Genomic DNA, 25,139 nt, shown 5'->3' on the forward strand with positions numbered 1-25,139 from the left:
TACGGTCGAGAGAAGAGTTTTACTTTTATAAATTAAGATTATAAATTTATAAAAATATTAATAATTATAAATTAAGTTTATAAAATAATGTATAAAAAATGATACGTTTTAGTAAATATAAAACATACGTTTCCCTATATCAAAGTAACCAACATATTCTGTCTCTTCTGGCGTGATGTCGTTGAGAAATCGGTCGCAGTGAAACTCAAAGCTTGAGCGAAACATGTAACGATCATTTGTATAAAACTGCAAAATATAAAGTTCATGAAATTAATGCTATTATAAATTAATGTTATTTAATATTATGTCGGCTTTGAAAATCAAATATCAACGTTATCATTCTCATGTTACTATGATCATATGAAATTTTGAAATATAAATATATGTTAATTTCCATAACATAGTATAAATATAACAAAACGCGTATAAACTCGTAAATTAATCAAAGGAAGAAATAGAAAATATAAAAATATAAAGAATAGAACAATGTAAACAAAAATAATTTATAATTTAATTATACGATTTATATGAAAATGGAGAATTTAAAATTATATAATCTTTAAAAAATTAGTTTTTGGATGTGCACAAATAACTTACAAATCCATTATGTTTTCCTTCAATTATGACTGGATCATTGACTATTACGCCGTGACATACGTTTGTATTTGAATTACAGTCTACATCATGGCACCATAACATGCCATCCTTTGTAAATTTGCCCAGTTTTATGAATCCCCCTTGTATTAGGAGCAGGCCACCTAAACCTAAAGTATTAAGTATGAAAGATTTATTTATTTATATATACGTCATTTTTCTGAACTAATATTGTAACTTTTACATTCTATTTATTTCGTTAATCAAATTATATAGTTTCGTATAAACATTTTTTACCGATTTTATACCAAAGGCGCTTATGCAAAATATTCTGTATTAATGTTATAATGTTGTAATTGGTAATTTTGCGTCCTTTAGCGCGTATTTTGAGCACCATTCCCGGTTTTCGCTTACTGAGAAAATAGTTCTTTCCCGCTTTAATGTCTAATATTTGATGCATATCGCTTAGCATCATCCTTTCGGAATAATTAGGAGTATATACTTCCAAAATAGTTGTATCCCCGGACATTCCTGTTAAAATATAAGACTAATGTACTTCAAATGCGAAAGCTCAAGAATGCTTGTTATATTTCTCACCAGACTTTTTTAAGTTGTATGGTTCTCTGGTTAAATCAGGACAGGCAACAATTTCAATTTGAAATTCGTCAAAGTATTCGTGTAATTCGTACAGAACTGTGGCAATATGCAATAACAGATGTAAAGTATTAAATAACTAAATTAAGAAATAAATGTTTTATACGTACTATCTCTGACATCTTCAAGAGTAATTGAATTAAATGATGATATGGCTTTGACCTTAATTCTGAGATTATTTTCAGGCTCATTTCCGGGTTCATTTTCGGGATCAGTATCGATGTGATTTAGTTCTGATAACTCTTTACTATCGAGCTCTGGTATAGAGTCATTTTCGTCTTCCTCTCCAGTGTCATTTTCAAGCTCTTCTTGTAGGACATTTTCAATTTCTTTTATAGGCTCCTTTTCTAGTTCTTCTCTGGGATCATTTGTGAGTTTACCTCTGGGATTATTTTCGATTTCATTTTTATTTTTAATGTGTTTTTCACGCTTAACACATTTTGGCTTATTCGACTTATCCATAATGCTCAATTTGAGTTTAACGCGATAATGTCTTGCTATGTAAAAATGTTATGATTTATTAGATTGCTATAAAAAAAGCAACAATTATTATATCAATAATTTATATACAGAACATAACATGTAGCAGAGTATATCAGAATTATTTTTAAAGAGAATATAGTATTATTAATGATGTACATAAATTTCAAGGATATGATGTAAAATTATGTTTAATTGTATTTTATGACATGCATTTTAAAAAGTAGATTGTTTATAATTTGAGCAAACATATCTGATATTAAAAAAGAAAATTTGTTTATTAAATTAGATTGATTTGAAATTTTGAAGATTCTCTAAGTTTTAAAGGAGATATTTAATATTATTTTTAAGAAATATTTGAATTAGAAGAAATAAAATATAGATATTCCTAGGTTCTGAGGTTATTCGATTCTTTTTCCGTTATTTTATATATTTATAATTTACATGTTTAGGAAAAATTTTTAAATGTTTTGAAATTTATCAAACACCTTATAATTATAATAAATTTGATAAAAGGCTGTTAAGAGCAGTAAATATAAAAATTCAAATTATGTTTAAAAGTGAAGTCATATATAAAGATAATATTCTTTAATCTAATGTCTAATAATGAATTACAATAAAAGATGACAAAAGAATTAAACATAAGTCCTCTTTAAATACAAATACAAAGCGAACGTTTCGGTCAATATTTTGACCATTATCAACGCTGATTAAATTCTGAATTTAAAAAATGAACGGTGTCATAATGGTAACATATACATCAAGCCTAATCAAAAACGTCATAGAGTATGTAACGCATTAAAAATACAATAATAGATATAATGATTAACAAATATTATGGTAAGAAAAAAAGAGAACATGATGTAAAAATGAAAAGCAATATTCCTCCAACATAGTCATAATGTGATGTTTAAAATTCGTAAATTGTGTTTCTACTCCGGTTATTAGACCCGATAGACACATAATGATTTGAATCATATGACTAGATTGCAACGTAAAATAGTAGTGTAGGAGGAACATCGAAGTGTCACACTTTGTCTGTGACATTGTAAGTGTGCGGATCTCAGGAATCGATGTTAAAACAACTTACTTAAAACAATTCTAAGCCACATTAAGATATAGAGATATAAATTATGATATGTTAAGCGCTGTGAACTTTAACATGTCGCTAAGACATTCTGTCAACTACTGATACAAGACGCTAAATTATTCTAATGACCTTATAATAAACAGAGTTGAGATTGTCTGTGTCAGTTTGAAGATTGATTGTATTTATTTGTTTTTTTAATATATAACATTTCAGCAATCTCTCTCTTACGTCTATGTTTTTCAGTATGTAAAATACAAGGGTCAAGCCACCGGAAATCGTGATTGCATTCTATTCTATGTTTGCTAACAACCGACAGATTTGATTCATGCTTTTTAATGTTGTTCTGATGTTTCTTTATGGGGTTATACCTACCTGCAAGGTCTGAAAAACACGTATTTTTGGGAATTTTTTTTTTAAATATTTGAAGTGCTTTGGAAAGGAACATTTATGTTTTCAAATATATATATTTCAAAGATTATTTAGTATTTTTTTTATTGCAAAATGTTGATAAATAAAAAAGATATGCTTAATCTTCCAGAAGCAGTTTTTTGAAAAGCGTTTTGCGGTGACCACTCTAACTTTGAACTGGTTTACCAGAAATCAAAAAACTTGAGAAATTTAGTTAATATATAAGATTATCTAGTGCCCGATCGTTCATTTTTTTGAAAAATTAATTTGCGACAAAATGGCGGCTGTTCAAATTTGAAGGTATGATTTTGCTACCAAAAATTCGCTCGTTTTTTTATTATTAAAAAAAAAATACGCAACGAAAAAACAAAAGCCACGATCGGGCACTAGATTTTTTAGTATTAAAGATGTCTACCAAATTTTATTTCAATCGATGCAGCGGTTTTCGAGATATTTTGGTCACCGATTTTAAAAATGCTGTTTTGAGAAAAACGCATTTGAAGTTTCAAATTAAGTTCACAACCAAATAATATATTTATATATATATATTTATATATATTTATATATATTATTTATTTATATATATTTTGGCTTTGTATAGAGACCGCTTTTGTCCGCGTCGCAGCTGCCGTTCGATACCTGAGACCCGTTTCTGTACCCTGCTTCTAAACAGCAGGATACGTTCACACCAGTATACCTTTAAACTCACATAACTTCGTTAATTTTTGTCGAATCGACTTGAAATTTGCAGGGAATATTTTTGAAAGTATGTACTTTAAGAAAATATCAAAATCCAAAAATCGATTTTTTTGAAGTTTGCAGGTAGGTATAACCCCCTATGCGAGTATTTAAATGTCTCTTTGTTTGTCCTATGTAAGAAACATTGCAATCTATAAACGACATTTGTTTTATTTAATTTAGGAGTGGTATCCTTACCTCTTTTGATAAGGCTACTTATTTTTTTCTGTAATTTATATACTACTCTTAGTCCTTTTTTCTAAGCGATTTAGAGATGTTGTCGATGAAATTTCCCATGTATGGTAACACAATGTATGTACGCGATCATTTAAGTTATTAATATTACTATTTTTCCTGTTATTATTATTGGTGTTCTTATTTTTTTAAAATTGTAGTCTTTTTTTGATATATTTATTAATGGTAAGTAATGGAAATTTATTATTAGTTAAAATCTGTTTTACTATATTAATATTATTATTATGAAATTTTTTATTTGACAATAAGATGGTTCTGTCCACTAAATTGTTTATGCAGTTAATTTTATTTTTAAACGGATGGGCTGAAAGGAAGTTAATGTATATCTCCCTGAGAAAGTGAGCTTCCTAAACCAATTAGTGATTAACTTTCCTTCACTACACCTAATAATTGTTGTGTCTAAAAAATTGATGGAATTATTACATTCTATTTCATAGGTGAATTTTAACCGTTGGTGGTAAGCATTAAAAACCGATAACATCTCATCTAATTTATTGCGTGGTATAACAGTAAAAATGTCATTGACATATCTGAAATAAACCGGAACTGTGAACTGCAATGAATTTAAGCAATGAGACTCTAGATCATCCATCACTATATCTGCCAGGATGGGCGACAGAGGGGACCCCATTGGGCTGCCAAAGACTTGTTCGTAAAATAGACCGTTAAAGCTAAAGATAGTGGAATCCAAGACAACATTAATAGCATGTATAAGTTGCTCAAGATTGAGACTGGTGTTAGGTGCAATCGTGTCCCATCTTTTTTTTATAGCTTCGATTACTAAGTCTTTCGGTATGTTAGTATATAATGATGTGACGTCTAACGAGACCAACACTTCCTCACAATTAATGCTAATATTCTTAATTTTTTCCGCGAACGACCAACCGTTTAATATGTGATTTCGGTTTATTGATGGATTTATTTAAAATATTATAGATGTATTGTGCTATATTATATACCGGACTGCCCAGCGCGAATACAATAATTCGTAGCGGAAAGCCCGTTTTATGTATCTTTGGAAGTCCGTAACATTGTGGGAGACTCCCATTTGTGCAGTTCAACCATTTAAACATTGATTCATCTATGATTTTCTTATCCCGCCAAACTTTAATAACAGCATTAATGTTATTAGTGATTCTTTTTATGGGATCTCTGTTTAATTTCCTATAGGTGGTGTGGTCTTCTAACATTGCATTCATTTTTGAAATGTAATCTTTTTTATCTAATATCACGGTGACTTGGCCCTTGTCCGCTTTCGTTACTAATAAGTTACTGTTGTTCTTTAAAAATTTTTTGCATACTGAGAAGTTTTTTAAAATGTGTTGTTCGCTAAGACTATAATTTTGTTGTTTAGTTAAAAAATTCGATAAATGATTACTAACTATATTTCTTGTTATCTCGATTGATTCGCCGTTATTTTTCTATTGTTGATACAATTTTCCACATTCTTAATTGTTTCTAATACTACTTGTTGATCATTTTTACTACATTGGTTAATAGGAAGTGCAAATCTATCGCCTAGACTCAAAAAATCCATTATAATCTTTGAAATAGAGGTGTCGCTTATATTCAAAACCCATTTTTTGTTATCTATGTTGTTTAGAGGATCAACAGTTACATTGTGTTTACTAACCAAAAAACTGAATTTTTTAATCTCTATGTTCTTTTTTTTTTTATTGAAAGTCATTAAATTGTTTATGTTCATATTGAAAAATTGATTTAGAAGGTTGTGAGGTAAACAGTCTGAGAGTTTCTCTTCAATTTCTTTTGTATCACAATGCAAATGTTTAATTCTGATGTTTAAATATTTAATTTCTAAACTCAGAATTTTAAATTGATAACTTGATAATTTTACTAAATGTTTATAGATTGGAATGCATTGATTGCAATGCTTCTTACATAGGACAAACAAAGAGACATTTAAATACTCACATAAAGGAACACCAGAACAACATTAAAAAGCATGAATCAAATCTGTCGGTTGTTAGCAAACATAGAATAGAATGCAATCACGATTTTCAGTGGCTTGACCCTTGTATTTTACATACTGAAAAACATAGACGTAAGAGAGAGATTGCTGAAATGTTATATATTAAAAAGCAAACACAATCAATCTTCAAACTGACACAGACAATTTCAACTCTGTTTATGATAAGGTCATTAGAATAATTTAGTGTCTTGTATCAGTAGTTGACAGAATGTCTTAGCGACATGTTAAAGTTCACAGCGCTTAACATATCATAATTTATATCTCTATATCTTAATGTGGCTTATTAGAATTGTTTTAAGTAAGTACATTGTTGTCTCTCCTTGCACGAATTGACTTGTATTTAGTTTTAGTTTTGCGTTGCTAACTATTGATTTTTTATAATTTTAGCACTTGAAAAGGACCTAAATTTAAGGTCGAAACGTAGTGTACTTCATATCTAATAAAGACGAATTATTAATAAGAGCCAGTATGGTCGAACTAATCATTAATTTCCTTATTATAATATATCATATTTTAAAATTGCATCATGTTACTTCATTCAAATTAATATATGTAAAAATAGTCAAAATTGAATATTTTGATAAGCAAGCAGGTCTTAAGATTTAATTAAAAGAACATTTATTGAAAAAGATAGCTCAATGATATTAAAGATGTATAAAAGTTTCGAGCACATTTTACTTATGAGGATGTATATATGTTGCGTAATGATTACGCTGAGGGCATGTGCCCGCCACGTGTCTCTGGAAGGAGTGCGTCAGCGACGATGTGGTCAAAAAGATTTTTGACTCTTCTTCTTTCACAATATTTATTTGCTTCGGTTAAAATACAAGCTAGTTTCGTTGCACTTAAGAGTATAACTGAAAGCGTTATCGCGGGTAAAAATATACTGGACGCCTTTGTTCTCGCGAAAACGTGTCACCTCACGCGTGCGTCCGCTACTCTCCGCGATCGAGTTATGGCAAATTCGATTGGATGCACCAGTGCGCACTAGTGCGCATTCTTTCAGTATTTTGTGTTTGGTTGGCTTGCCCTTCACTGGTTCAGAATCTTATAGCGTTTTCGATTGGGGTGCACTGGCTGCACTGAATGTCAGGTGCGTGTTCGATTGATAGTGCCAATGCGCACTTGACTAGTGTTGCGTGTTCGTTTGAACGCACAACACTCGCATAGTGCGCACTAAGTGGCACGAGATATTTTGACGGTGCCAGTTCAGTGCACTGGATGCATGCAAGCAGTAGGGCATTCTTTTGAACGAAAATTCGACATAATGAGCAATTCGGATTTGGCTTATTTTGGAGACATTTTTGGAATCTTCTTCTAGTTCAAGCGAGCAAGAAGAAATAATTACAACTCTTCGAACTAGAAGAATAATTCCAAAAACTGTAAATTACGTAAAATGTGTGAAAAAAATGGATAATGACTCCGTAAGTGTTATATCTTTTTATATAAACATCGAACCTATACCCTTATTTAAAATATAATTAATGTACTTAATGTAATAGCATTTTTATACTGAATAATAATAATTTTTATATATGTCATAGTTTTGTAGGCACTTCAGAATGTGTCCAGAAACATGTGAGCAATTAATAGATGGTTTTCAGCAATCAGATTTCTTTCCAAAAAATGAAATGCATACAATTATTGATAAATACGTGATATTCTTGATCATCTTCTATATTTAATTACATATAATAAAAATCATTACTTAACTGAACACAAGATGTCGAGGTTACTTTTTCGTTCTTCCCGGAATCTAGTCAACTCAAGTGGCACTGACAATTTCGGCGTGTTCTTTTTCACCTGCACTATTCAGTGCAACCCATGGAATTTGTCCAGTGTTCGTGTGAACTGAGTGCGCACTGGTGCGCACTAACTTTTTCCCAATCGAAAACGCTATTATTGTTAGTGTATTCGGTTGATAGTTCACTAGAAACATGTGCTAGTGAAAACGTATTCGACTGAACTGCATTACCCCAGTTCAGTGCTATTTATAGTGGAGAAAGCACTGAATTGCACCGAGATTTTCATCAGTGCAGTTCAGTGCAAATTGGAGTTTGGAGTATTCCAATGAAAAAATATGGCAGCTAAAATATTATTATTAAAAATGTTAAATAGTTCGAGCAGTTCTAGCGATGAAGAAACGATGGCAATATTAATGCGACATGAAACACAAATTCCGAAAGTTCGGAATATGATAAATATCATAAATAAATATTCTGATGCAAAGGTATTATCACATATAATAATTTTAATTTATATTTTAAACATTTATTTTAAAGTATCTCTTTTATTTTTAGTTTTAGCGACATTTTCGTTTAAAACGAAGTACATTTGATAAATTACATGATATGTATGTAAATTCTGAGATTTTTCATGTAATGCAAGGACATGGTAGACGCAATATTATAAACAGTGATACACAGTTATTATCATTTTTATGGTATATTAAGGGGGATGCCGGAGCGTTGGCCGAACTCCGACGGGTTAGCGCCCTCATTTGAGTGGAACTAAAAATGTCGATAATTACCGACAATTTTAATTTCGCTATTATTGACAGTAATATATATATGTTAAAAAGCCATTTTAGTATGTTCAACATATTGAAATCAGACAACATAATATATTTTTACTGTCGAATCATCTCGCACACGCATCTAAGCGTGTCAATAACAGTAAAACATACATATATAAATGTGTCTCTTTATGACATAGTTGAACACAATTTCAATATTGCTCTTTTATATATTTTGATGATATATGCATATTTTCATGTATTTTTCAAAGGAAATATACCATCTACCATATATATATATATATATATATATATATATATATATATACAAGGTGGTTCAAAAGTCCGGCAACGATCAATTATGTCCAAGAAATAGTGGTCTTATGAATAAAATATAAAAATTGCAGGGTTCAACCCGGGAAAAATTTTTTATATATAATTATATCTAAATAATTATATAATTATACATAATTATATGTGAAATATGTTCATTTTATATATAATTAAATTTATTTATATATAAATTATGAAGTTCATGTATAATCTCATGTCAAGTTATATATGAAACATTATTGTGTGGTTTTAATCGTTTATTGAACGATCGGTGGGCAAGGAATATTAAGGACGATTGACGATAGCCGGGTTGGTTTTCGAAGGCTCCCTTTAATTTTATTAATTAAATAATAATTATGGTGTCGTTCCTCTGGTCTGGTATTCTTTCGCTCGTCCTTCTTTCAACGGGAGCGGGTTAAAATCGCTACAGCGCAAAGATCCACAAACTCGGAGGTATTCGGTGAACGCACTTTTCGCAGAATACAGAGCGAAAACTGTTTCGATGGAGTATCACTGACTTGTGATCGCTTAGACGGCTGAACGCAGACTTACTCGGAATCGACCGTCGGATCGCAGGAACCCGCCGGTTTCGGAGAAAAAAGAGGGAAATAACACGAAATCAGAGCGCGGGCAATAACAAGCCGTGTTTATGTATATAGTTTTTTTTGGTTGATCAGCTGTGTGCTCGCTCGCGCAGACAATAAGTCGAGGCGAGCGATAGTCGCAAAAACGCTTCCAAAACATACCGCCCGCCTCGAATGAACACATTCGAAATGCGCATTGTGACGAACAAGAGATGCACTTCGGTTTGCACCAATGACGATAACGTTTACAATCGATTGAGAGATCCACTCTATCGATTTGAACAGTCTTATCGTGATTACGAGACCAGTGACAAAGGTATACATAAGAATATAGTTGATTAAATTTTAAAACAAATTAAACAAACGCAAACAAACAAAACGAGATATATATATATGAGCAAGTGCGCGCTTTACTTTTTATCTCCGCCCGCCGAGCCGGATATCATTGACATCTCTTGATTGATGTCGACGGGAAGATAACAAATTTTGGTGATAGGGCGCTTATATTCTGCGCGGCTCGTTCGGACGGTGACGACTCTCGTCAAGCCGTCGGCTCCGGGATGGCACGCAACAATTCGGCCGAGCTCCCATTGACTCGGGGGAGCTAGCGGATTTCGTAGAAGAACTAACTGACCGACGCGCGCTAATTTTTGTACAATTCGCCATTTTGGGCGTTGTTGGAGGGTGAGCAAGTAATCGTTGCGCCAAGATCTCCAAAAACCTTCGGTGATGCGCTGCGTCATCTGCCAGCGTGACAATCGATTTTCATGCAGGTCGAGAACGCTGGGTTCGGGAACCGCTGCTAACGGAGCGCCGATTAAAAAATGCCCAGGAGTTAAAACGCGGTAGTCTTCCAGATTCTCGGAGACGGCGGATAACGGTCGAGAATTTAAACACGCTTCGATTTTACAGAGAAGGGTGTTCATTTCTTCGTACGTGAGAGTGTGAGCACCTATGCAACGTTTGAGGTGCGTTTTGACGCTACGCACACCGGCCTCCCAGAGACCACCGAAATGTGGGGCGGCCGGGGGAAGGAAATGCCACGATGTTTTTTCGCAAGCGGTCGCCTCAATAAAATTTGGATCGCGGAGGGCGCGACGATGTGCATCGGCTAATTCGCGATCGGCTCCTTGAAAGGTTGTGCCATTATCGCAATACATCCCCTGGGGAAGACCTCGTCTGGACACGAACCGATGATACGCTGCGATAAAGGTTGCGGAAGTATAATCGGTCACGACTTCAAGGTGGATAGCCTTAGTAGTGAGGCATACAAACAGGGCGATGTACGCTTTATGAGACTTATGTCCGCGCCCGGGTGTACTTCGTAACAAAATAGGACCAGCATAATCGACTCCCGTGTGTGAAAACGGTCGCGCCGCGCGATTTACGCGAACCGACGGAAGATCTCCCATGAGTTCATTTGGAATGGTCGCAGCCTCGCGGACACATCGCACACATTTGTGAAGGACTGCGCGGGTACAAGTGCGAGCGCGAAGAATCCAGAATTCGGAACGTAAGGATGCGAGAGTGAGTTGTGAACCGCCGTGTAGCATGCGATGATGGTGATGATCGATGATGAGGGAAAGGAGAGGATGCGACCGAAGGACGATCGGGTACTTCGTCGAATCTGGCAGGCGAGCGTGACGTAGACGTCCGCGGACGCGGATGAGTCCGTCGTCGCTCAGCGAAGGATTGAGAGATGAAAGCGGACTGGATTTGGACACGGATCTCTTCGCAGCGAGACAGACTAATTCAGCGGGAAACATAGCTGCCTGTATACAGCGGAGCCAGTACGCTTTGGCTGCGGCGATTTCGTCGACGCGCGAACTGCGTTCGAGTGATTGATTTCGCCGTCGCGCGAGATTCCCGAATCGAATTAGATACGAGGTCACGCGAAGCAATTTCGGCCATGATGAGAAGCGAAAAGCGAGATCCCATAATTCCGGAGGCGCCGGAGAATCCGTGACGTGTACGTTTCGTTTCTCCAAAAGATCGGTGGATGTGATCTCATCTTGTATGAGATTGCCGTTCGGCCAAGAGGTTGGAGGCAAAGACAGCCACGGGGGTCCGTGCCACCATAACGGATGTGGAGCTAGTTCCTCCGGAGCAAGACCACGGGACGCGGCATCGGCGGCGTTATCGTAAGTCGGAACATGGCGCCACGGTATGTCCGGTAAGGTCGTTTGAATGGCCGCGACGCGATTTGCTACGAACGTTCGCCAGCAAGACGGCGATTTACTTAGCCAGGCTAGCGTTATGGTGGAATCCGTCCAACAATGTATTTCGATGTTCGGCAGTTGAAGCGTCGTTCGAACGAACTGCACGAGGCGCAAAAGAAGATGTGCAGCGGCTAACTCGAGACGCGGAACGCTTAATGTTTTGAGAGGGGCGACCTTGGACTTCGCGGCGAGCAAGAAAACGTCGACCGATCCGTCGATGTTAATGTTACGGAGGTAGACTACCGCCGCATAGGCTTTCGTAGAGGCGTCTGAGAAACCGTGTAACTCCGTTTTCAAGGTATGAGAGCCGGATCGCGTCCAGCGCGCGATTTCGAGTTGATGAAGGCACGATAATTGCGAATAATAGCGTTCCCAGTCGTTTGCGTAATCGCCGGGAATGTCGTCGTCCCAATCGCATTTTAATTGCCACAATGTTTGCAGAAATATTTTTGCGGTAATCACGACGGGGGTGATCCAACCGAGCGAATCAAATAGTTTGGCGATGGTCGATAAGATCTCGCGTTTCGTTTTCGAAATATGTGTCGGGAGAGAAACTTTAACCCGAAAGACATCGCGACACGGGTCCCACGTGAGACCTAGCACGCTCAATCGCTCATCATCATATAGCTCCTTTGAGCAAGCAAGACCGTGATCGGACGGATCAATATCCGATAGGAGATCTGCGCAATTGCTCGCCCATTTTCTCAAGCGAAAACCGCCCTTTTCTAATAAAGCGACAAGTTGGTCGCGAGTCTGGCGCGCGAGAATTTTATCGTCGGCGCCGAACACGCTGTCGTCGACGTAAAGTTGTGAAAGGAGAACCGGAACCGCGAGCGGAAATGAGGCGCCTTCATCTTGCGCTAACTGTCGCAAAACACGGAGAGCGAGGTAAGGAGCGGAAGCGGTGCCGTAGGTAACTGTGAGTAGTTGATACTCATCGACTGGTTGTTCCGGAGACTCTCGCCACAGAATCCGCTGGTAGTCAACATCGCGTTGGTCAACTAGAATTTGCCGATACATCTTTGCGATGTCGGCAGTGTAGACATAGCGATGTTGACGCCATCGCATTAGCACCGTGGCGAGATCGAGCTGGAGCTTAGGCCCGACCATCAAGTGATCGTTTAAGGATGTGCCGTCCGAGGTTCGACACGACGCGTTGAAAACGACGCGTAAGCGCGTCGTGGCACTGCTGTCTCGTACGACAGCATGATGCGGGATATAATAGCGGTGGAGTGCATTCCCACAGCGATTATCCGCTGGCGCGATGGTCATATGACCGAGTTGACGATACTCGGTAAGGAATTCGCGATAGGCGGAAGCCGTTTCCGGCTGACGAAGGAAACGCCGTTCGAGGCGTTGAAGGCTGGCGAAGGCGACGGCGCGCGATTCGCCTAACGAGACTGCGGTGTGACCTTTAAAGGGTAACCGAACGACGTAACGCCCTTGAGGCGTGCGGTAGTGAGTGGACGAAAAATGTTCCTCGAGATCTTCAGGATTTGGAAAAGATGAGAGGGGAATATCCTCAATTTCCCAAAATTTACGGAGAATGGAATCGAGAGATTCAAGGACGGTTCCATGATGCACCTGCACAGATGCGCGTGGATCAGTGGAGATGGGAGTGACGGGTCCGGAGAGGATCCAGCCAAGAGTGGTTTTTTAGGCTCGTTAACGGATCCTTTTCGAATACCGTCGAGGAGGATCAGGCCATACAGGTCGGCGCCGATAATGACGTCGATCGGATCGCGACTCATGAGATCTCCGTCGGCTAAACGCAATCCAGATATATGCGACCAGCGACACGCGGAATTTGTACGATTTGGCGTATATTTTGTTAAGCAGGGGAGAACAAGAGCGGTCGTCGAGTACGCAGGTTTATCGCCGAACGCAGGAGTTACGATGACGGTAACTGCGTGATGCGATACGGATTGTTTATCGCCGATGCCGGCAATCCGAACGGCTTGCTTGACGCGCGGTAACCGTAGGCATTGGGCGATTGATTCGGTGATAAGCGTGACTGCGGAACCTTGATCAATCAATGCGCGAACAGTAACTACTCGTCCTTGTGGCGAATGCACGCGAACGCGGGCAGTTGCGAGGAGAATCGCGGCCTGCGGTGACACCATGTTTGTGGAGAGATGCGTTGTGACGTCGCTATTACTCGAGTCGCTCGACGTCGTCGCGACCGCGGATTCGACGGTATCTCCTTAATTGGCGGATGTGTCAAAATGCAAGAGCGAGTGGTGCTTTTTCTGACACTGTTTGCATGTGCGCGGGCTCGTGCATTCCTTCACAACGTGCTTCGCGCTGAAGCAATTGATACACCGTCGGTTGAGACGGATTAACTCGAATCGTTCGGACGGTGTTTTGCTAGCGAAGGTCGAGCACTGGTATAATAAATGTTTGGCTTTACAGACAGGGCACGTGACGTTCGCGGGAACGCCGGAATTGGAGGCGAGTACGTGGCGTTTCGCCGATTTATTCGACTCGGATGCTTTCTCTTTCGGATTCGCGGGAGCGATCGCGTCGAATGCGCGAATTCGAGTATCGATAAATTGCGTAAGATCTTTAAAGCGAGGATACTCGCTGGTTTCGCCAAGCTTTATCTCCCACGCCTCCCGAGTTGATTTATCGAGTTTCTGCGAAACGAGGAAGACCAATAGATCATCCCAGTGCTCGACCGGACGCCCGAGATTCTTTAACGCATGTATCGCAGCGTTGGTCTGATCACAAAGGTACCGAAGGTCTTTGGAGTTTTTACTCGGAACCGCGGGTAAATCAACTAATGTTTGCAAATGTTCGGTAATCAAGCGTCGCTTATTTTCGTAACGTGAAATTAAGAGGTTCCACGCGACAACGTAATTCGCGTCTGTACTCGCGAGGTGGCTCAACGCCTTACTAGCTTCACCCTTTACACACGAACAAAGATAATGCAAACGATCGACATTTGACAGCGAGGTATCGTTAGCGATTAACGAGGTGAATCGGTCGCGGAAATTTTCCCATTTGTCAAAGCCTCCCTCGAACGTCGGTAAGTGTAGCTTGGGCAAATGTGACGACCGGCGAGAGAATTCGGAAGGGTTGCTTACGTCCAAGGTTGTTGACTGATGCCGCGGTCCTGGTTCGAAGGCCTCGAGAATTTCTGCCATGTAGTCGGATGTTTCGTTGAAGACGTCCTCGCAGGCGAAAAACTGCTGCTCCTTGAAGTAAGGCAGCTGCTGCTTCTGAGTATCACTGGCCAGACGAGTGATTTTCGAATGGAGTTCCTGGCACTTCGAAAAGATGACCTTCAGGTTGGCGAGGCGCTCCTTGGTAACGGCACGAGTCATCCGTGCTTGGCCAAGTTTCTTGAAATTTGGCAGAACTCGTGCGACAGAGTACATCAGCTGTGTCTGATCGCTAATTATCTCCTCCACGTTCGACATGATGCCGTCAGATCGTCAATACTTGGTTTCGTCTTGCCACCGATCCGGCTCGAAGGACCAAAATTATGTGTGGTTTTAATCGTTTATTGAACGATCGGTGGGCAAGGAATATTAAGGACGATTAACGATAGCCGGGTTGGTTTTCGAAGGCTCCCTTAAATTTTATTAATTAAATAATAATTATGGTGTCGTTCCTCTGGTCTGGTAGTCTTTCGCTCGTCCTTCTTTCAACGGGAGCGGGTTAAAATAGCTACAGCGCAAAGATCCACAAACTCGGAGGTATTCGGTGAACGCACTTTTCGCAGAATACAGAGCGAAAACTGTTTCGATGGAGTATCACTGACTTGTGATCGCTTAGACGGCTGAACGCAGACTTACTCGGAATCGACCGTCGGATCGCAGGAACCCGCCGGTTTCGGAGAAAAAAGAGGGAAATAACACGAAATCAGAGAGCGGGCAATAACAAGCCGTGTTTATGTATATAGTTTTTTTGGTTGATCAGCTGTGTGCTCGCTCGCGCAGACAATAAGTCGAGGCGAGCGATAGTCGCAAAAACGCTTCCAAAACAATTATATATATTTATATATGTGAATACTTATTTATTATATATATATGTATATATATATATATATATATATATATAAATTTATATAAGTATATGTATTTTGGGTGAGCGTGGCTTAGCTCGATAATTACTGTTCGGCCCAAAATCGCGAATCGGGAGAGGATCGTTAAGACGGAATAGTTATTAGGTGTTATAATTATATTGTCTTTTACTGCGTTTATTCGGATTATCAAATACAGACTTTTACTCTCCACCGAGGAAAACCGTGTATCGCGAGCGCGAGTCAAAATCTATCTGCCCTTCGAGGCCGCGTATTGTCTTGCTTCTCTCGATTTTTCCACGACCTTATTTTTATTTTTAGGTGATTAGCCTATCTATTATTTTGAAGAACTTTCGCTTTTTATTCTGTTCGGAAATCACAATCTACCTTCGTCATGCTAGACGCTTATTTATTTATTTATTATTTTGTGTCACCGGTCGCGATATCCTTAACACTCGTCGCTTGTCATATATTTTTATTTCGTGTAAATTTTATATTATATATATTTTAATATGTTTGTGGCATTTATCGCCACAGTATATAAAAAGCTCTTTTATCTAATTATATATAGACATATTTCATATTTAATTTTGCAATTATACATATGTATAATTTTATATATTTCTATATAATTTTCTATTGTTATATAAAAATTGTTTCTAGGAAAAATAAGATATTTTATGGTGACCTTGACTTTGACGTAGGGGTCAAATTTAGAGGTCATTTTAAGATTAACTTTTATTAAACAAAACCCTCTATTTTTATTAGATATTCTTGTAGCTTATCTCGAGAATTTTCCAAAACACTAATAAAATATTTTTTGATGTACTTATTGAGTTATAAAGGTTTGAAGTGAACAATTCTTTTATAAAATTGACAATATCTTGTAAAACATTCAATTTTCGTTATATATTTATACTTTTTATGCACGGAATAATGAGACCAATCAATAGGTGCAAAGAAAACACAGTTGCAAAAGACGTATGTAATTTTCAAGAAGCAACTACCCAGCAAACAACATTATAATTGCTATATAACACGTAATTAACGTGCATGTAACATGTAACATACACGTTAGTTGTAATTTACCACTTATGGATTCTATTATTTATTGTAATTATATCCTAGATAAGATAGTGACTTAGCGAAAGATTATCTTTCGGCATCCTACAATATCGATGCTATCTGGGATGTAATTACAATATATAAATAACATATGTCATATTACAAATGTTACATCTATGAGTGAGAAATTACCGTATATGTTACATGTAACATGCACGTTATACAGGGTAGGCCATTTTAATCTTTCCACTAAAATTTCTCAAAATCCAAAAATTTAAGACAAAAATGTTTCAGATAAAAGTTGTATGGTTTCAAGGGGGACATGAGATGGTGTCATTGATTTGACCTTGAATAGCCATTTGAAGGTTACGTAAAGGTCAACTTCAATTTCTTAAATGGAACACTATATTTTTTCTTGCATACTTTTGTAGCTGACTTTGAGATCTTTCCAAAACACTACAATAAAATATTTTTTCATGAAGTATTTTTCGAGTTATTAAGGCTGCAAATTTGCAGTATTTTGACATAAAATACAAAATATCTTGGGAAATATTCATTTTTCGATTATCATACCTTAATACTTTTATGCACAGAATAATGAGACGAATCAATTGGTGTAAAGAAAACACATAGTTGTCTTAAAGAAAAATTATCTAACTGCTTATTGCAATTTTCATATTTTTTTTTAAAGGTAACTATGTGTTTTCTTTACATCAACTGATTTATCTTATTATTCTGTGCATAAAAGTATTAAGGTATGATAATCGAAAAATGAATATTTCCCAAGATATTTTGTATTTTATGTCAAAATACTGCAAATTTGCAGCCTTAATAACTCGAAAAATACTTCATGAAAAAATATTTTATTGTAGTGTTTTGGAAAGATCTCGAAGTCAGCTACAAAAGTATGCAAGAAAAAATATAGTGTTCCATTTAAGAAATTGAAGTTGACCTTCACGTAACCTTCAAATGGCTATTCAAGGTCAAATCAATGACACCATCTCATGTCCCCCTTGAAACCATACAACTTTTATCTGAAACATTTTTGTCTTAAATTTTTGGATTTTGAGAAATTTTAGTGGAAAGATTAAAATGGCCTACCCTGTATAGTATTATATACATGTAACATAGCAGTTATATTTTGTGTTTGCTGGGTGCATTTTCTTTACACCAAATTGGTCTCATTATTATGTGCATCAAAATAAAAAGTATGATAACGTAAAACTGAATATTTTACAAAGATATAATTTTATGTCAAACAATTGCTTTGAATCTTTATAATTCAAAAAGTACTTCATGAAAAAATGTTTTATTATAATGCTTTGGAAAGCTGTCGAGATAAGCTACAAGAATATCTAATAAAAAATAAAGGATTTAAAAAAATTAAATTGACTTATAAATGATCTCAAAGACACCTAGGTAAAAGTCAACACCTTTAGTATTTTTTTCATAAGACCACTATTTTCGGAGATAATTGGCCATTCCCAGACTTTTGAATCACCATGTACATATTATATATAGATGTTTATGCATGGATATATGCATCTATATACATGTATATATATGTATATATTTCTTACATATATAAATGCATGCATAAATGCATACATATGTACAAATACATATACACATACATGTATACACATACGTGTATGGTATAAGCATACGTGTATGGTACGTATATTGATATTACTTGTAATTTTCTATAAATTACAATGTATGCAGTACGCACAATTCGCTTTTCTCCTCTTATCAATAATTGAGAAAATAGCAAATATATTCAAATAATTAGCTGTATATTTTTATATAATATAACAGAATATTATATAATATACAAAACATTTTTATGCATATATAGAATGAAATGGGCCCCTTCATCGCCCATTCCCATGAGAACGCAACCATAATATATGTATTTTTTTCGTCTTTCCGATTTTTGCAAATGAGACATTTGTATTAGACACTTTTTTGCAACAATATTTATTAGAATTACACATTTCTAATATAATGATAAACTTTTATTAGTTAGGAAAAGGCGACAGTTTATTTTCTGCTATAATTTTTAAGAAATGTTGTCTCATATGTTTAACATCAGCAGAATATGTCTCATTACAAGGAATTCCTCCTAAAGCTATAGTTGTAGCAAATGTGGCAGCAAAGATTCCACAACATATACCATCAGGTTGTGTTTGAACGTTTTCAAATATTATATTATTTTTATTTATTTGTGGATAACGGTGATGAATGTAATTTTTTTCTTTAGCCTTCAATGTTTTGTATGTACAGCCAGATAGACTGTCGTACACTCGAAGCTTGGTGCCGTCAAAAGAAATACATTGCCAGTGATTACTGCAATTTTCTCCAATAATTTGTAAGCTTTTGTCGTTACAACTTGCTTCAATTATATGAGAATATAAAATATCTTTTTTTAATAACTAGAACGCACATGCAAATCGTTCTGGGAGAAGATATTTTAGAAACAACTAACAGACGAATAAATCGTCTCTGATATAAAATATATTTTTTTAATAACCAGAACGTACATGCAAATCGTTCTGGGAGAAGATATTTTAGAAGCAACTAACAGACGAATAAATCGTCTCTGATATAAAATATCTTTTTTTAATAACCAGAACGCACATGCAAATCGTTCTGGGAGAAGATATTTTAGAAGCAACTAACAGACGAATAAATCGTCTTTGATATAAAATATCTTTTTTTGTTACTACTGCAACTTTATAATTATTATTATTACTATTGTACTATTGCAACTACTATTTATTATTACTATAATATTTCTACTACTAACAACTATTTTTAAAATAAGCAAGAGACTGCTTTATTTTTCAGAAATTGTTACTTTTAGAAAATATGTATACATATATTATGTAAAAAAAAATTTATAACAATTGAACCCCATAAATATTGAATAAGAATGAAGGAGGTGTCATTAGAATATCGCAAAAAATTTATAGATGGAGAAAATCTTGCAAATTTTAAAATCATCTATATTTTTCGAATGATCTCAAGAATACAAAGTTTCACTGTGAATATCACGTTGCAAGACATCCTGTGTATATATACACATACATACATTCATATATACATATATACATATATATATATATATATATATGTATATATGTATATATGAATGTATGTATGTGTATATATACGCAGGAGGTATATATATACAAAGGTGTCCGGTAACTAACGGACCAACGATTACAAATGGATTCTTTGGTCAATTTGGGAACGATTTTTCCTCAGCGAAAATGTCGAAAAAGGTCATCATTTTACAACTTTCCAATATTTGTCATTATGTATCTTTATAACTAAGCCTCAAATTAAAATTTTATTATAGTAAACTCTACCTGAAATTAACTGAAGAATGTAATTATGTTAGACTTTTAACTCCAAAACGTTTAGTTTTCAAAAAACCCATTTTTTTCAATCGCTTATAACTCGAAAATTATTGACTTCTCAACATTTTTGCTAAGGAAAAATCGTCTCCAAATTGGCCAGAGAATCCGCCCTTAATCATTGGTCCGTTAGTTACCGAACACCTTGTATATATATATATATATATATATATGAATGTATGTATGTATGTAGGCCGGACTCGGTGTGCATGTCGGATGACTTATTTGTTATATGCCGCTTATAGTATCAAAAGTATCATCTTACTTTTCGGCGCCACTACATTGGTCGCCGCTCGCTGCATGACGCCGCCTCTCGATCAAATAATGCTTTCTACCTGCTTATTCGTTTAGATATTTTAATAAATAACTCAATAATTATTGCAAATATCGCAAAATGATACAGGATTTTTGTATTTAGTTTAACACGCTCTATCTGCCCATTCGCGGTGGTTCGTGAATTATGGGACACTCTGTATATATATATATATACACAGGGTATCCCAAAAAGATCGGAACACTGAAAAATTTTGAAAAGTATACGTTTTACAGAAAAAAGTTTCAGACAAAAGTTAGATTTTAGAATAGATTTTTTATAACTTTTGTCTAAAACTTTTTTCTGTAAAACGTATACTTTTCAAAATTTTTCAGTGTTCCGATCTTTTTGGGATACCCTGTGTATATATATATATACAGAGTGTCCCATAATTCACGAACCACCGCGAATGGGCAGATAGAGCGTGTTAAACTAAATACAAAAATCCTGTATCATTTTGCGATATTTGCAATAATTATTGAGTTATTTATTAAAATATCTAAACGAATAAGCAGGTAGAAAGCATTATTTGATCGAGAGGCGGCGTCATGCAGCGAGCGGCGACCAATGTAGTGGCGCCGAAAAGTAAGATGATACTTTTGATACTATAAGCGGCATATAACAAATAAGTCATCCGACATGCACACCGAGTAAAACGTATACTTTTCGAGATTTTTCAGTGTTCCGATCCTTTTTGGGACATTCTGTATATATATATATATATATATATATATATATATATATATATATATATATATAGTGACGTGACATTTTTTACTGTCCGTCACAAGGGCCGAAGGCCCGGCCGGGAAGACGGAAAATTCGGGAACCTTTGCTCTCTCGCCAGTCTTTGAGAGAGAGAGAGCACCCGAAAAATCATTTTTGCGTTTTCTACCGCGTCGGAAGATGCGCTTCGCGCATCCGTTTCGCGAATTACTTTATTTATGATTTTTGTTTAAGCGATTTTTTTGCGTTTTCGGCGAGCAATTTTGCATAGGGTACGTGTCTCAACCGGAGAAACAGAAAGAGAGAAAGAGTGAGAGGGCGGAGAGGACGAAGAGGACGATTTAGGACTGAGCAGGGCCCACCAAGTCCGGATCACGCCCGGTAAATATTATTTTCACATAGATTTTCTGGATTGCTCCTCCCGTTAAGAACCTGGATACCGACGTAAAATGTTTCTTCTCTCGCAGAGATTCCGACCAGAGACGGGGATGGCCACTCTCTCGCAAGAAGCGAGAGAGCCCCGGAAACTAGAGGCACGGGAGACACACTGCCTCGAGCCTCAGCCTATTCGGATATACGAAAGTTCATCATCGATCAAACAATCGATCTGGCGGATTTTTGGGAGGAACCGCAAAGAGGCGCGCTCGTAGGAGTCTTCCCGACGACCTATATAGAGGAACAGCGGAACTCAAAGCAGAAGAAAAGAGGAACGGCGAGAGAAAATTTGCATCAAGCAAATTCGCAGGGCCCCGCGGGGCATCCGGCGGCCCTGCCAGGAAAAGGAGCGCCACGGGAAAATGCCCAATTCATTATCGGCGTGATCCCGGCAGGCCTCTTGCTCGTCACTGTCTGGCGGAGCGTTCTGGAGAGCAGAGGTTCCTGCGCGCGGATGCCGAAGCATAAGAGGACCCAGCAATACCGTTGAGACGAACGGCCCTATACTATTGTAAAGCCGCTAAATTCTTTTTTTTTGTGAGTACCGTATTCGAGAGAGAAGCGTGTCACGGCCGCGGCCGGTTATTAGATTCACCGGTGTAATTTCGCGATATTTCGAGAGGTTTGATTTAGAGTTTCGTTCCGCGTGGAATTTATCCCGGCGCCCGGCCGACCACGTGCTCTCTCCCGCGCGTATATTAAGAGAGGCTCTCTCCCGCGGATACGCCGACAGTCATCGCGATTTTGGTCACATTAATGTAGAACAAAAGTATCGTTTCGTGATTATTGTGTCGTTCTCGTCTGTAAGAGTTTCTATATCTGAGAATAGAAAATTGTCTAGAGTCACGCATCCGAAATAGCGTATTCTTTCTCGCGCATATCTTTATCCGCGTAGTCTTCTGATTCTTTGTAAAATATTGCGAGGGACGACCGGCGTGATCGGTCGCAAAGGAAGTCGCGCGGGACCTACTACAGTTTGCGGAAATTTTGTATCGCCTGCAACCCTCAGAATTAATTACGTCGCACGGACCTTATTAAGTCTCGCGCGTTAATAATTATTCGACACGTAGGTGTGCAAATTTACTTCCGGGTCCCGCGTGTCGTCCGATATCACCGCGGCGGGTCGTCTCAAAGGCGCAGAACAATAACAACGCGCCGCGTCTCGGCCGTAAATACGCCGTATTGTATTGTCCGAATCAAATTTCGGCCTCGCTTATTTGTATTTCGGCGTTACTAAAACGGAGTTCACTCCATGGTATATCGAAAGAATATTGATTTTTCTTTCTTGACCTAACATTTTACTCAAGCTTTTATACAATTATTTTTCTGTCTATCTTCGTTCATCATTGTTCAAATATATTTAATGCTTGTTACATTTGAGCGATTTCAAATAGCCTCTCTCGAATTCCGTCCTCTCTCCCGTCCGAACTCCCCCCTCTACCCCCTGACGATCTGAGCGAGTCGATTATCGCCGTCGCGGAAATTCTTGGGATGATTTACCGATTATAAAGGTCATCTGTCGATTTGTAAATTTTCAGAGTGGTGCGAATCTCGCGCCTGGCGCCCAATAAACATATTTTTCGTGTTCACGCGAATTTCCCGCTTTCCGCGCCGAAGGTGTGCCGTCGGCCACTTACATCGGCCCTATTTCCCGGATCCTTTTCGATCCGACGGACTAATATCAAATCAACGGTTACAATATATATATATATATAATATATACACATACCTATTGATTTATTTAGCAATCTGTCTATCTATCGAACTATCTATCATCAATCGATGAATCTATCTATCTATCTATCTATCGATCTATCTGTCTTTTCTCTCTTTTCTACATTGCATTCTTTTATATATGCACACGTATATAATAATTTTTTAAAAATATTGTACATTACAAAAGTAAAAATAATTAAATTTATAATCTAAAAATATATAAAAATTTTTTATGAATATAATGATTACAAAGTTTTAGTAGATAGTTTTTTGTAATAAATAAATGATTTATATGATTTATTCTTATCTAACTACTGCTCTGTTTTGATAATAATAGCATTATTATGTGTATTCAATCTCTAAAATACTTTTATATAAATCATTTATTACAAAGAATTATTTACTTTATAATCAATTATAATTATTATAGATAGGCCTGTTTATACACATACACACACACAATATATATATGTGTATTATAATAAAGATAATAATAGATATAATAGAGATATTTTAATAAATAACTCAATAATTATTGCGAATATCGCAAAATGATACAGGACTTTTCTATTCAGTTTAATACGCTCTATCTGCCCATTCGCGGTGGTTCGCGAATTATGGGACACCCTGTATATAAAATTTATATATTTATTTATATTTTTCTACTATATGCGCATAATAAACATTTATAATTTCTATAAAAGCAGGCTATCTCGAGTAGACATAAAACAGATAAAAATAATCTTGTAAGTTCCTATAAAATTTTTTTTATAACGCATCGCGATATTTGTCTACAAACGGATTCTATATGTCCATGAAAAATTATTTACTTTTACGAAAACATCTTGTATATATGCAATATCTATATAATCAAATAAAATTATTCCTTTCAATATCTTATCTAACTACTGCTCTGTTCCGATTATAATAATATTATAAAATATTTTCATAAAAATAATTTTTATTTATTATAAATAATTATCTACTAAAACTTTATAATCAATTATAATTATACAAAATTTTTATTTTTACGTGTGCATGTTGAGAGAGAAGAGACAGAGAGACAGAGAGGAATACAAAGAGACAGAGAAACAGAGACAGATAGATAGATAGATAGATAGATAGATAGATAGATAGATAGATAGATCGATAGAGAGATCGATAGATAGTTCAATAGACAAATACCTAAATAGATATATATATATATATATATATATATATGTATGTATGTATGTGTGTATGTATGTATGTGTGTATGTATGTGTATGTATGCATATATAGAAAATGTTTATAAATAAACTAACCTGTACATCCAGCCCTTCTTGAAGGAAACTCTACGTTTCGAACGAGACAAATGTTTGGCGTCATATTTTTGTTCCATGGTGTGGACAACACACAAACTCAAGTATACGCTGCTTTGTTGTTACGCGTATGAACGTGTATAGCACCGCGCGACGTGAGTGAGACGTCGCGCAGTAGATCATATCAACGTATAATACGCGCGGATTACTGTGGTACATACATACTACTGATACCGCGCGAATACGAAAGATCTGATGCGCATTTTTACGTATA

General features: G+C 36.4%; 1 protein-coding gene across 6 annotated transcripts; it reads right to left on the reverse strand.

The window, feature by feature from the left end:
* On the reverse strand, positions 1-24,947 carry LOC114945887 (uncharacterized). 6 transcript variants are annotated; one of them, XM_029322230.2, is made up of 6 exons: positions 24,869-24,947; positions 1,359-1,745; positions 1,192-1,287; positions 892-1,125; positions 598-764; positions 1-246 (listed from the first exon to the last, which is right to left on the reverse strand). In XM_029322230.2, the coding sequence occupies exons 1-6, from the start codon at positions 24,930-24,932 to the stop codon at positions 109-111; spliced, it is 1,086 nt and encodes a 361-aa protein (XP_029178063.2). In that variant the 5' UTR covers positions 24,933-24,947; the 3' UTR covers positions 1-108. The 6 variants fall into 6 exon arrangements, with proteins under 6 accessions (XP_029178063.2, XP_085346009.1, XP_085346008.1 ...); XM_085489883.1 differs by lacking the exon at positions 24,869-24,947 and adding an exon at positions 6,888-8,147 and having other exon boundaries at positions 1,359-1,741; XM_085489882.1 differs by lacking the exon at positions 24,869-24,947 and adding an exon at positions 6,888-8,147.
* Positions 24,948-25,139: the final 192 nt, after the last annotated feature.

Source organism: Nylanderia fulva, unplaced genomic scaffold, assembly GCF_048542155.1.
Source record: "Nylanderia fulva isolate GAGA-0341 unplaced genomic scaffold, ASM4854215v1 Scaffold90, whole genome shotgun sequence".
Taxonomy (NCBI): domain Eukaryota; kingdom Metazoa; phylum Arthropoda; class Insecta; order Hymenoptera; family Formicidae; genus Nylanderia; species Nylanderia fulva.